At 36.8% G+C, this 14,195-nt stretch overlaps 2 protein-coding genes across 5 annotated transcripts in view; one reads left to right on the forward strand and one right to left on the reverse strand.

Moving 5' to 3' along the window:
* dhx36 (DEAH (Asp-Glu-Ala-His) box polypeptide 36) overlaps positions 1-14,195 on the forward strand; it is a 237,055-nt gene that overhangs the window by 102,087 nt on the left and 120,773 nt on the right. For all 3 annotated transcript variants that reach the window (XM_073929461.1, XM_005159207.6, NM_001128544.2), the window contains 2 exon segments: positions 825-965; positions 1,292-1,397. In XM_073929461.1, coding sequence (XP_073785562.1) covers positions 825-965; positions 1,292-1,397 — 247 coding nt within the window.
* The window catches only part of LOC137488299 (uncharacterized), a 50,364-nt gene that overhangs the window by 32,905 nt on the left and 3,264 nt on the right, over positions 1-14,195 (reverse strand). For both annotated transcript variants that reach the window (XM_073929801.1, XM_073929803.1), the window contains exon 2: positions 12,706-12,794. The gene's annotated coding sequence lies outside the window, so the exon portion shown is untranslated. The remainder of the gene's footprint in view (positions 1-12,705; positions 12,795-14,195) is intronic.

Consider the following 14,195-nt stretch of genomic DNA (forward strand, 5'->3'; position numbering starts at 1 on the left):
TAAAAGTATTAAACTCGAACAAAAACACGGTATTTTAATAGCTTAAATGAGGCCACAGAGAGGAGCCCTAAAAAACGCGTCTATCCCCGAGACATGCGCACTTGCGCCCCCTTTATTGCTTTTTTAATTTCCTTATTTATCTGTTTTTTTTCTCCTCGTTAGTTCGATGTGACTCTTTTAATCATGTTTTAGATTTTTTAACTGTGGCCGTACTCACACTATGTACAGTTGCCTCGAACCGGGCCAAAGCACGCTTGTCCCCCCTCCCGTCTCCCCTAATGGCCCGCACTCACATTACAATCAGGCCTGGGCATGTCTACGTCATCGATGGTGCGCTGTTCAGTAAGCGCTTTCGCTCAGCACAGTGGAGATTTCTCTAGTTATATAGCTTTAGTCCTTTGGTACTTTGGTCCTTTGCGGTGACACGCAGTCAGATATTTCGCCGAACACATCAGCCACTTTTGATGCTCATAATCAATCATAAAGCCCTCAGGCTGCAGGAATTAGGAGGTTTGCTGAGGGTCACAGCTGTTGTGCAGTGAGAATGATTCATAAATCCATATGAAACAGTCCCTTAAAAGTCACGTCTCGCTTTCAGTTTCAGGCTTTGGCGCGTTTTGCACTCAAACACAAGCGCCAAAGCCCAAGTGAACCGCGAGCCCAATTCAGTGCACTCACTCTTCTCAAACGATCCAGGAAACGGGCCTGGGCATGGTAAAGATAGCATAGTGTGAGTAGGCCCTGTGTTGCAGCTCAATAGTCGTGGTATTGAAATTGATCACACTGAATTATGGGGTTGTCTAAATTTTAACTTTGATTCACAGATTCCAGCCACGGTACAAGCAACGTAAACCACATTATAGGAAAAGGAATAATCATGGCTCAAGTGCACGGCCTGAGAAAGGCAAAATAGAGGCCAAATATCATGAGAGCTGGCCCTGCTATGCCCGTACACTTAGAGATCGGTAAGTCTTTTACTTTTTTCTGTTCTAGTTTTCCTAAAAAAAATCATGCTTAATGACAACAATTATTTTATGCTTTGAAATGTACAAACATTCAATTAAATTATATATTTTCCAACTGCACTGTAGTAAGACACATTTGCATCATCATTTGCATTTGCATCATCAGCTAGGTTGACATACACAAGCATTTAATTTCTGTAAAAAATTTATTTACTAGTGAGGCTGATGTTAGAGTTGCTGTTATGTTATCTTTTGAAATGGCAAAATTTAGAATTGACTGTTGCAAACTGTAATGCTGCCTGACCTCTTTCTTATGTGATTGGCAGATTTTCAGACACTACCATTGAAGTGCTGGGTATGATGGATGATGATGACAACATCGATCTGGAGCTTACTGCTGCGCTGATTCGTCACATTGCGGTGAATGAGAATGTGAGTGCTTTTCCTGTGCTCATGTTTCTGTATATATGAGTGGGTTTTTTTGTGTATTGCTGTGGGATTGTTTCTCTCATTCTTAGGCATAAATAATTAAATGAAATAATTTAATAAATAAAAAGTGTGATTACACATCATTAAAAATGAGGAACTTATAGTCTGAAATGGGACACCACTGTTACACTAGCTTTCATCACTAGCTCATACGTCATATGAGATGCGATGATGTCTCTGTTGTGGTATTCACTGAGGAACATGCAAGCACAGTACCTTTTAACAGACTACTCACTCCCAAAGATGCTTTGTGCTGTTTTCTCGGGCAGCTTTCTCTGCAACTGTCACATGGTCACATGGGAGACCACATTGGAAAACTAGGTTTCTGCCAGTAGAGGTAATAGAGAGGCCAGCAGGGGGTGTTCAACCTGTGGTCTGTGCGGGTCCTAATGCCACAGTGTAATGATGGGGACTCTAGGCCCTATCATATACCCAGCGCAATGTGGTGCAAGACGCGACACAATTGTTGTTTGCTAGTTTCAACTTGGCGCAAGAGTCGTTTTGATGTCTTGCGCCACGCTGTTTAAATAGCAATTGCATTCGCGCTTATGTGTGCCCTTCTGGTTCTGGTCTAAAAAGGAAGGCGTTCTGAGGCGCATTGCTGGCCCATTGCTATTTTAAAAAATTATAATAGATTGTTCAAAAGTCCAGAACAAAGCCGGTCTATTGTCCAGCACAAAGTGCGTTAGTTGTGCGCCATACACTGCTTAATACACACAAGTTGTAGAGCAATATGCAAATATCTTTACATATGAAAAATAATTAATTATTAAGGATATATAAGTTATAATAAGAATATAGATAGGATATAAATATAAAGGATTAAAATATTACAAAATATATTTTCTAGCCAACATAAATACAAAAACCACTGCCTTCATGTCTTCTTCATCTCGGGAGGCTTTTTCAGTTCATTCATAACAATTTGCTTTTGTATAATGTTAATAATATTAGCAGTATTATTTATTATGTTCGTATTTATATTTGTTTTGTTAAAAACAAGCTTAGATTTGCCCACCTGTAAGGTTTCACACCATAAGGGGCACAGCATGTGAATTTGGATATAACTCAGTTTTTTGACCACACTTCGTTATTATTGTTCATTTATTTGTTTGCTGGAAATAAGAGCTGAATTTAAAATAAATAGTTTTAAATAGTTTTGAAACAAATATTTGCGCTTAACAAACGAAATTAATTATTTATAGGCTAATTGATGAATGTGCGTACAAGGATTCCCTATCCACAAGAGCGAAAGTGAAAGTTAATAATTTATCTTTCATTCTTGCACTGTAGATGCTCTGTTTAACTGTTCTTGCTAGTGACTTAAGCCTGGTTTATACTTCTGCGTCAACTGACCGGTGTAACCCATGGCGCATGCAACGCCCGTTGCTGTGCATTTATACTTCTGCACGCTGTCTCTGTTGGTCTGCATTACACTTCCGAAATGCTAGTTGGCAGTGAGGTGGTAATGTTCCTCTGTTTCGAGTTTCTTCGCTGCTGTCTTGCTTTTCCTGAATACTTCCTGGATGTACAAGTGGCTCAAACTCGCTCATTTTGAGGCAGGAACCGGCGGACGTGCAACAACTTTAACTATGAGGTAAACACAAAACAAAACTTTCCATCCAGAGCTCCTTCACGGGACTCCACATTTGTAAACGATCGCTCCATTGGGCTCGCGGCATTCGCGCGGCTCTCGTTCCCGCCCAGACTCGTCAGCGCTACCAAGCCTACCAATCTCAGAGCTTGCGCTACGCGTCGTTGCGACATGTAGTTACAATTTTTGAGAGGTGCACGTCAGTGAGGGGCTATGCGTCAACGCCGTAGCATACGCGTGCGTTTGCGGCAGAAGTATAAATCAGCCTTTACACTTACTTTACGTCATGTAAATAGCAAATGCACCATGGCGCGATGCAACTAACTCTTAAAGGGAATGGGAGATGATACTCTGATTGGTTTATTCTCAAAACACACCTATAACTCATTAAGAAAATAAGCTCAACTCTTTTAGACCATATGCCACGGCGCAGAGTAGAATTTTCTGTCCTTATATTAGCAAAAGTGGATTCTAGCACGGCCAGAATGCGTTTGCACCCTACGCTTTGCAATTTGCCCGTGGACAATGAAAATTGAGCCCTCTATCTGTTCAGTGACCACCAATTTTCGGTGCTTACTCTCTTTGGTTGATAAAAATTTCAGGATGTCCTTTTAAAAGGACATTTCTAGGCTCTAAGGGTCATCCTGTAAGGAATGATTTCTAGGTCTCATGCCTTGTCTCTAGGAGTCAAATAACAAAACAATTAGGTCTTGGTGTGATTCTGGAGTTTGATCCAAGTTTCAGTAGTCATGTCATGTCAAATCAGTGAGTAAATCAGCATACTATCATCTCAAAAACATTGCAAGAATATTATGCTTTGTTCCCAGTAAGAAACTTGATGCTTTTATTAACAGCAGGGTGGATTACTGTAATGGACTCCTTACTGGCCTTCACAAAAACGCAGTCAGGGAAGTTTATGTTGTTGATTTTTCATCTTTGATTTTTACATTAGGTAAGTTAGTCCTCTAAACTTTAGTTAGCTGCTTTCTGTTTGTTATTTAAGGCTATACAGTTTTGACATTCAGTTTTTGTTAAAATTCCTATATTTCTATTAAACAAATTCTTATGAATATTGGTTCTAAACTTTATGCTGACTTTTCAACCTGGGGCTGAAAATTGACGCGTGTTCTCCATGTTATCTTTTTTATTAGTTCTAAGTCAATATTATTTACAAAATTTTAGTTTTCTTTGTTACACCCTTTAAATTAAAAATCCTAATTCATCCAGAATGCTGCTGCCAGAATTCTGACCAGAACCAGAAAATCCAAACACACCTGTCCTCAGGTCTTTGCTCTGGCTCCCAGTTACATTTTATAGAATAGATTTTAAAGTATTACTACTTGTCTATAAACCACTAAATGGCCTAGGACCTCAACACAAAACAGACATGTTCACTGAATACAAACCTAACAAATCACTCAGATCATTAGAATCAAGTAAATTAGAAATGTAAAAAGTTAATGTAAAGCAGGGTGGATCAGTAACCTTTTCCCAAAATGTTTTAACTGAAGTGCATTGCCATAAGGCGTGAAGATAGGTGTCTGGGGTGTTTTCTGTGCAATGTAAACATGTCTCTGAGGTGAAACCAATTTTAAATAATTTCTGCTCAGTTAGATGAGATCTGTGTGACGTACTTTACACTGTGTAAGTTGTAAGTCAGCATTTTTAATCATGGAGTATGTAAAATTACATATTTAATGCTTTGTTTATTCTCCACAAATAAACATGTAGCAAATTATAATAATAATGTAGATTAACTTGCACGCATATCCACATTAATAATCGGTGACAAATTATAATGTAGATTAAAGTGCTCGCATATCTACACCATTATTACTTTAGTAAATTAGCTCAAAGTTATTCTTCCCGCGCCTTTCCCGTCGTTATAATGTTGCAAGTTATGATTTAGATTTCAGTGCTCGCGTACCTTCTGGAACATTATATAGCGGACTAGCTTAGCGGAAGGAAGATTCATTTGAAAGGGGGCTTTAAATGAATCGACTCTTTTGATCTGAACAAACAAATCGTTCAGCGACGTTATCAAAATAAAATTTGAGCAGGGTAGCAAGATCAAAGTTTAAGACATTAGATTCATTAATTTACACAGGCACCTTTCTTTATACAAAATTAAACTTTATTGACTAATCTAACAGAAACTAACACCTAACACAAACACACATTCATACAAGCATAGGGTAGAGTAACAAACGGGAAGAGGTTGAGAAGATGTAATGATGGGAAAACCTCAGAGTTTGTAAGCACAAACCAAGCAAACCAAACGTAATCAAATTCAATATAACCCTTCTATTGTCTCATTAGGGTTGAATTTAGTTCACACCAGTTTAGATGTTGGGAGAAAGGTGATGCTTGCGGTCTGTTCGTGATGTCCGAGCTCCCATTGTTGAGCACGTGGTTGACTGGCTGATCCTTTATTCTCCACGAGGCTTGTAGTGTTTGAAGCTGCAGCCGCAAAAGTTTGAATATGTCATGTCCGAGCGCGGTGCGATTAACCCTTTCCGTCTGGGTTTCCGCCTGCTTTCTTGAAGGTTTCAATACTTAGGTTTGTGAGGAAGTGGTAGAGAGTTTTTAAGACAGTTTCAAAACAGAGGCCTTTGGAGCAGAGAGGGGGGTTGCTTTTGGAGCTGGGAGAGAGAGAGGTTGAACAGAGCGGGTGCGAAGAGAGGTCTCAAGAGAGAGTTTGAACAGAGAGAGGGCGTAGCTCTTGGTCCTAAGCATATATAGGGCAGGTTCGGAGCCACCCTCCATGGAAAGTTGAGCAACAAGAAGCTAACTTCCTGGAATAATAAATGTACGGGTCTTTGTCCGGGGCAGAAGAATTTGCATAGGCAAATTTTATGCAAATCGGGACAAAAATGTTAAAGTCTCTTAAAACGTTAATATGTTGCACTAATATTAAAATAAAAATGTCAACGATCGATTTGTACAGCGAGTAAGCTTTTCGAAAAGTCCAAACATGAACTGTATAAGACAGGGGTGTCCAAACTTTTTGCAAAGAGGGCCAAATTTGATAAAGTGAAGATGCACGGGGGCCAATAGTTCCTTCTGATATTTTTTTCACCACAAAAGTTACATTAAAATACACACTGTTATAAAACTATTTTTATTGTCACAATTACCTTTATTTTTCAAATGGCAATATAACCAAATATAAGCCACTCAGGCAGGCATGAACAACTTTAAACACATTTCTGCCTTTCATTCATATCTGGAGAGTCAGATAAAATTTAAAAAACTGTAAAGAATACCTTACATTTCCATATTTGCCTCATGAACATTTTAAACAGTCGTTTTAAGTAATGCAAAGTGGTCTGTTATCATGAAATTTCAAAACAAGTGAATTTTGCTCTTGCCTTTTACAAGATCTTTCAGGAAGCCAACTACCTTATAAATCCCACAACTGGGAAAGTCACTTGCCACCACAAGAAATAAACTCAGATGTACAGTAAATATAGTAAACTATGCTTGCTTTAGTTTGCTTTAGTGCATTGCATTAATGAGATTTAGGCTTTTTGCTGTGTGAACACGTGATATTAATGAGAAGGGTGATACTGAGATCTAGATTTTAGTAAAGAGACCAGGTCCGGCTTGATGGCAGTGGTTGAAATGCGTAAAATGTCACGCAAGTGGGAGTCACTCATCTTTGACCTCAATCGGTTCTTGTTTAAGTTCATGACTGAGAATGTTTGCTCACACAAATATGTGGAGCCGAATAAGCTCAGCATTTTCTTAGCAAATGATCGCATTTCAGGAAACCTGCCTTTGTCTAGCTGCCGGTAAAAGTCAACAAGAGAACACTGCTGGTGTTTTCCGCGGCACTCATCGTCACACTGCAGCTCAATGAGCTCCAACTAAAGCCGTGGAGGAGCATTATCAGGGTCCGCTGATAATGGAGACGAGAAAAGCAGCATGTCCTTTTCAATTACTGCAAAGTCTTGAAAGCGTTTGTTAAATTCCACAGAAAGAGCTGCGATGGCTGTCACATAACCCTTCATTTGCACATCGATATTGTCCTGTGGGAAACTGTCAATGACCTCTTTCAAAGCTGGGAAGTGCGCGGTGCAGGGCTCTGTTAGGGACAAGTGTCTTTGGAAAAGTTGCAGTTTGATTCCAAAGGCCTTGATGTGAGCGTATAGCTGGCTTACCACTGCATCTTTTCCTTGAAGATTGACATTTAGCTAATTCAGATGCTTCGTTATGTCAACCAAAAAAGCCAGATTTGCCAGCCATACAGGATCGGACAGTTGTTTCATTGGTTGACCCTTCTCGTCCAAAAAATGTCTTATTTCCTCTTTGAGAGAGAAAAATCGCTGCAGTGCGGACCCCCGACTTAGCCACCTCACATCATTGTAATATATTACGTCACCATATTCAGCTTGGATGTCACGCAAAAACTGCTGAAACTGTCTGTGGTATAGAGCTTTTGAGCGAATAGAGTTGATTACCTTTGCCACTGGTTTCATAACATCGTCAAATTTCAGATGTTTGGCGCAGAGAGCCTGCTGGTGAATGATACAGTGAAGTTTAATACAATACCTGCTTCTTCGCTGACTTTATTGCAGATCAGAGTGGATAATCCGCTTCGCTCACCAGCCATAGCAGGTGCGCCATCGGTAATGATCCCAGAAACTTTACTCCATGGCAGTTTCATATCATCGACAGCTTCACAAACAGAAACAAATAAATCCGTTCCTCTGGTTTGCCCTTTAAGGATTTTTAGGTCAAGCAGCTCCTCTGACACGTTCATGTTGTCGTGAACTCCTCTTAAAAAAATCTGCAGTTGTGCAGTGTCAGATACATCAGTGCTTTCATCGCAGGCTAATGAGAAATAATCAAAAGCCACTCCACTGTCCCCTAGCTGTCTCAGAATATCTGATGATAAGTCCTCAACTCTCCGTGCCACTGTGTTTCGTGCCAGGCAAACATTCATAAATTCCTGCTTTTTCTCGGGGCAAATGTTCTCCACCATTTTCATAATACAGTCTTTGACAAACGTACCTTCAGTAAAAGGTTTGCCATGTTTAGCAATTAACATGGCCACTTCGTAGCTAGCTTTGGTGATGCTCTCGTTTGACTCACAGGCCCGTGTGAAGAATCGCTGTTGTGATGCTAGAGCAGCTTGAAGTTGTTTCACTTTTTCAGCGCGCTCACTCCCGGTTAGCTTGTCGTATATTTTAGCATGTCTAGTTTCGTAATGTCGCTTAACGTTGAAATCCTTAAACAAGGCAACCGTCTCTTTACAAATTAGACAAACACAATTGCCTCGATTTTCAGTAAAGAAGTATTGTAATTCCCACCGCTCCTGAAAGCGCCGGCCCTCACTGTCAACTGTCAACTGTCAACCGGCCCGCCACAGGTGCAGAGGCAAATAGCATAGAATGGTGCTGACATCAAGTGGTAAAAGGAGGAATTACATTTTTAACTTCTATGGTTTATTTTAACAGAGCTAGCGAGCCATAAATAACGCATTATGAGATAGAATCTGCGGGCCGTATGAAATCTGACTGCGGGCCGTGATTGGCCCGCGGGCCGGACTTTGGACATGCCTGGTATAAGAGGTTGTTTAGCTTAGATACAGTTAAACATTATATGCAGGGGTATTAAAACCAAAAATATTAATACAAGAGAAAGGAAAACTTTGCCAAACATATGATTAAACATAAAGAGAGTAAAGTTTATATGAAAACATTATCTTCTCTGGGCAAAGTTGGCTTGGTTGTAGAATAAAAAGCAAAATAGTTATGTGTCTTGTCGGCCATATTTATTACAGAGTATATGCTATTACAAATTTGAGTCCAGAATGCAGCATTGGGTATAATGGATTAGTCTGACTCCCATTTAGTGGTTGGTAGAACTAATGCATTGTGTGATTTTGATATAATTTTGTATATTTGGAAGAGTATTTTTTTTGGAGAAAGATATCTTAATAAACTCTGAGATTTGAGGGTAAATGTCTAGATTGATTGATTGGTTGGTTAAGCAGGGTTCAACGCTATGAATTTTTTTTACTGGCCGATCGGGCCAGTGGTTCCGATTTTTACTTGCTCTGCCAAAATTTCACTGGCCCCACCAAAAAAAAAAAAAGGAAGTTAATAGCTATTTGACTGTGTGTGGGTGTGGGTATATATTATACATTTACGCTACCGGTCAAAAGTTTTATAAGTTTTTTAAATGTTTTAAAAGAAAAATTATTCAGTTCATCAAGGCTACATTTATTTACAAGTTTTAAATAATTGATTTCTTATTGAATGTAGTTTCAAACGAAATCGGTAACACTTTACAATAAGGGTGCATTAGTTAACATTAGTTAATGCATTAGTTAACATGAACTAACAATGAATAACGCATTTATTAAGCATTACCTAACCTTTGTTAATGTTAACTAAACATTTATTTATGTGTTAGCTAATGCATTAGTAAACATGATCTAACAGTAATTAAGGACTTTGTTCTGCATTACTTAATCTTTGTTTATGTTTATTTACACATTATCTAATGCATCTCTTTACATGAACAGCTTAATTAGTTCATGTTTACTCACTCATACAGTAACGCATTTGTTAATGGATTAGATCACTTGATCTTATAATGAACAACACATTTATAAAGCAATACTGAATCCTTGTTCATGAAAACTTACAATGTTAGTTAACGCGTTAGTTAACATGAACAACATGTTAGCATAATTGGTAAAGCTTATAATAAGTGCATAGTTCCTGATCAATGTCAGGGACAAAGGAGGACTCTTTTGGAGTGCATTACATCGGAACCTCAGCTTTATCTGTTATTCATGTTTGTTAACACTTTACTAACATGATTTATCATTAACAAAGCATTTATTCATAGAATTGTAGGGTCCAGCCAGTTGGTCCAATGGTGGTATCCAATGGTAGATGAAGGTTCACTGCCTGTTCGGTCTTTCCAGTGCACAATGTTGATTTATATTAAACTTATAGCTCATATCTGACTCCATTTTTAGTATGAGGTGGTTTAGAATATTAATATATTTATCCTCATTTTATCTGACTCCAATTATAAAACATTGAGATATTATTTTGTTTCCTTTCACATTATTTTAGATTATGATTGAATATTCTCTCGATTTGTTATTATACCTTATTCTCATTTACTCAGATTCCTATAGCATCCCGAGTCTTGCACCGGCCGGGTATACAATCTCTTAATACAAGCTTGTCAGTCTTGGTCATTAAACAGAGGCGATTAACCACTCTCCTAAAAAGGCAGAACCCTACTTACTCAATTTAGGAGATTTTTATGTGGTCCCCATAGATCTGTTATCTACTTAATCAAGACAAAGTATTTTAATAATAATCGCACAGGATTATAAGTTTGTAGATGAAGGCCTAAATATCCAGATTTAAATTAGTTTCAACAATATTTTGTTGTGCTAAATAGTTGGCCTTTTACAGTCTAAGTATACTTTAAATAATGCCAATTTGTTAGTCGGATCTCTAACAACATTGTATAGCGTGCCACGCTGCTCCGTCTAACATGTTTTAGTCCGTTACTAACCTGTACAGTGGCTTGTAGTGCTATGGACAACAACATTTATCAGTGATAATAACACGAGGTTTGAATAATTCAAAACATAATTTATTAGTCAAGTAAATGTTTTATGCCAATTCAATCAGTCAATTCATAAATGATCAATACAAAACATCAAATTATCAAAGATAAATCCAAGATTAAAAGATGCATATCCTGACTTTGAAATATACATAACATGGAGCAAGCCATGTTATGGGCTGATCTGGTTGAGCAGAATCGCCCTGAGCCTTTCTCAAACCTTACCTTAAATAATCCAAGAATTCCCTCAAGGAAGGGGGTGTGTATAACAAAAGGCATTCACACTTAGTGGAAAAGTCACACCCTTCACAGTGGTTCAAAAGATGCCTGAAGTTATATATTTATTGTTTTGATTATGTCTATTTCTGAGAGAATGAGACCATTGTACCAATTGCACTGAGACGTTTCAAATGATATCAAACATGATAGTTAAAGTCAGTTTGGTTAATCTAGAACGTTCAAACATTGAAATGACCATATGCGTGAGATGGGGGGGGATGAAGTTGAGTTTCAGCATACTCAGATGCAAATGCAGCAGGAACTGTTTTTTCCTGCATTCCCCCCTGGTGGGTTGTGGAGTCCATTGGCCCTGTTTTCAGCTCATGTTTTGAATTGTCAAAGACATCAAAAATATTTGTAATATTTCAATTCTTACAGAATTATGATCCTTATTGTAAAGTGTCCACTATTTCAACGTTACCTAATGCTTAAGTAACGTTAATTAACACTTTACTAACATGATTTATCATTAACAAAGCATTTATTCATAGAATTATGATCCTTATTGTAAAGTGTTCACTATTTCAACATTACCTAATGCTTAAGTAACGTTAATTAACACTTTACTAACATGATTTATCATTAACAAAGCATTTATTAATATAATTATGATACTTATTGTAGTGTACACTATTTCAACATTACCTAATGCTTAAGTAACGTTAATTAACACTTTACTAACATGATTTATCATTAACAAAGCATTTATTAATTGAATTTTCATCCTTATTGTAAAGTGTACACTATTTCAACATTACCTAATGCTTATGTAACGTTAATTAACACTTTACTAACATGATTTATCATTAACAAAGCATTTAATAGAATTATGATCCTTATTGTAATGTAAAGTGTACACTATTTCAACATTACCTAATGTTTAAGTAACGTTAATTAACACTTTACTAGCATGATTTATCATTAACAAAGCATTTATTAATAGAATTTTGATCCTTATTGTAAAGTGTACACTATTTCAACATTATCTAATGCTTAACTAACAATAATTAACACTTTACTAACATGACTTACCACCAAACCAACAATAACTAATGTTACTAACATCTGTGGGTTCATTAAAACAGTCATTATTGATTTTCCTGGACCCAAAAAATATTCAAAACTATGTATCACTCAACTATGACTTTCAAAACCTTTAATACATTACATAGTTATGTCAATTATAAAAAACATAAACACATTTTTAGTTTTAAGATAATTAATCTCTGCAAAACTGGGAAAGTGGTTATTGCCAAGATTGCCAAGGTTCATGGTACTTCCAGGATGCAAATGTTGTTTAATAAGTGGCATAAGGTGATTGCAGGACCTTTGATGAACAAGCAAAAATGCTTTTTTTTTGTGTGTGTGTGTGTGTGCAACCCCCAGCCTTCCAAAGACACATTTTTTTCTGTGCCACGTCTTCCACGTCCATACTGCAAAATATGCACGCAATATAAAAACAAAGATAAATATACAATATAAAAAAGTTAAATACAGATAAGGTGTTTAACAAATCAACAATTATTTGGTGCTTTATGCACACAATGACATTTTATTATTTCTGTAATATGTCTTGCATGTAAGTTATATATTATTCATCTTTTATTTGTGGAGGAAGTTGATTTCATCATGTATGCATCAATCTTTATTGTGCATACAACAAAGGGTTAATGTATTCACGTTCAACATGCAGAAAGTAACATAAATATGTCTAACTGTATGCAATTAATTAGTATTATTAGTTGTTTTAAAATATTAAAATTCATTGCTTACCTGCTGTTGCACTGAATTCTATTACTTCCGTTTCTTTATTGGGCTGCCATCGCGTGAACTGGCCATTGCAGCTCTTATTCTATGCAGAACTATACAGAAACGCAAAATAAACAGGGAGAGAAATTATTAAGCATTTGCTCAAAAATAGATAATATTATGGCAGATGAGAGCATTGCACACAGTGGCGCCCCCAGAAAATTTTATTAGGGGTGGCCAGAAGAGGCCGCACCAAATCTTGGGGTGGCACACAAAAAAAATATGAATTCAGTGTAATGTTATATTTTTGTTTTTGGTAAATGTAATAATGTATTTTTTATTCATTTAATTAATTCTTCTTGAAATATTGGCATTTATTCCTTGAAGTAATTCAGGAAGTACATGTGCAAACCAAATAAAAATCTATGTTTAGTTTAAAAACACTTTTCATATATATATATATATATATATATATATATATATATATATATATATATATATATATATATATATATATATATATATATATATATATATATTTTATATATATATATTAGTTCATGTTAACTAATGCATTAACTAATGTTAACTAATGCACCCTTATTGTAAAGTGTTACCTTTCACAGTTTTGCTGTATTTATGATTAATAAGTAAGCATATTTAACAATCATACTGACCCCAAACTTTTGAGCAGTTGTGTATAGAATATTTTTTAAGCAAAAGTGTGCACTTTAATTTTAACAACCCCTCAGACATCATCACCTAATGTAAATCAGAGTGGTCAGACTTTCTTATACAGAGCCTCATTTCAGTTGTCACGTTTTGTAAAAATCTTACTGTTGAATTAAACTATTTAAAAAACGCTGGCTAGAAGTCTGCATTTTAGGCTTAAATTTTAGAGAGACATATGAACCGAGACTGCATCAGATCACGAAGCAGATCAATGTTGAACTTTCTTTTGAGCTGTCAGTGCGGAAATGAACAAAACAACAGGCCTAATACAACATATTATAAGATTGAAATATGGAAAAATTATCAGATGGTAACTTCAGTCAATTTTCCTAACGGATAAACAGCTCTCTTTGCTTTCACTTTCGCATTAAACATGAAACGCACATTTAACAGTAGGAATGACATCCCGCCTTGCTCATCATTCTCTCTTCAAATAGCCATATATATGGCTATTACACAATCATAATACACTGTGATATAGCCTGGATCGTTATTTTGTTGCATTGTTTCGTTTTCTCACTACAATAGATCCACTCAATAGAGCAGAGACCATCTCATTTAGGCGATCTCAGACTGATTGATTTAGCGCGATTGCTGGATTCACATATGCCAAACAAACCATGCTGACGGGGGAAACGAGACAGATTCCGAAACAAACGTCTAGATTTTATTTGCACGCAATTGACAGACAGTTGCAGCCAAACTTTTGTGACAAGGCAGCACTGGCCCGATCGGGCCAATAACATTCTGTACCATCTGGCAGTCCTTATTGTAGAGCCCTG

Source organism: Danio rerio, chromosome 18, assembly GCF_049306965.1.
Source record: "Danio rerio strain Tuebingen ecotype United States chromosome 18, GRCz12tu, whole genome shotgun sequence".
Lineage (NCBI taxonomy): Eukaryota > Metazoa > Chordata > Actinopteri > Cypriniformes > Danionidae > Danio > Danio rerio.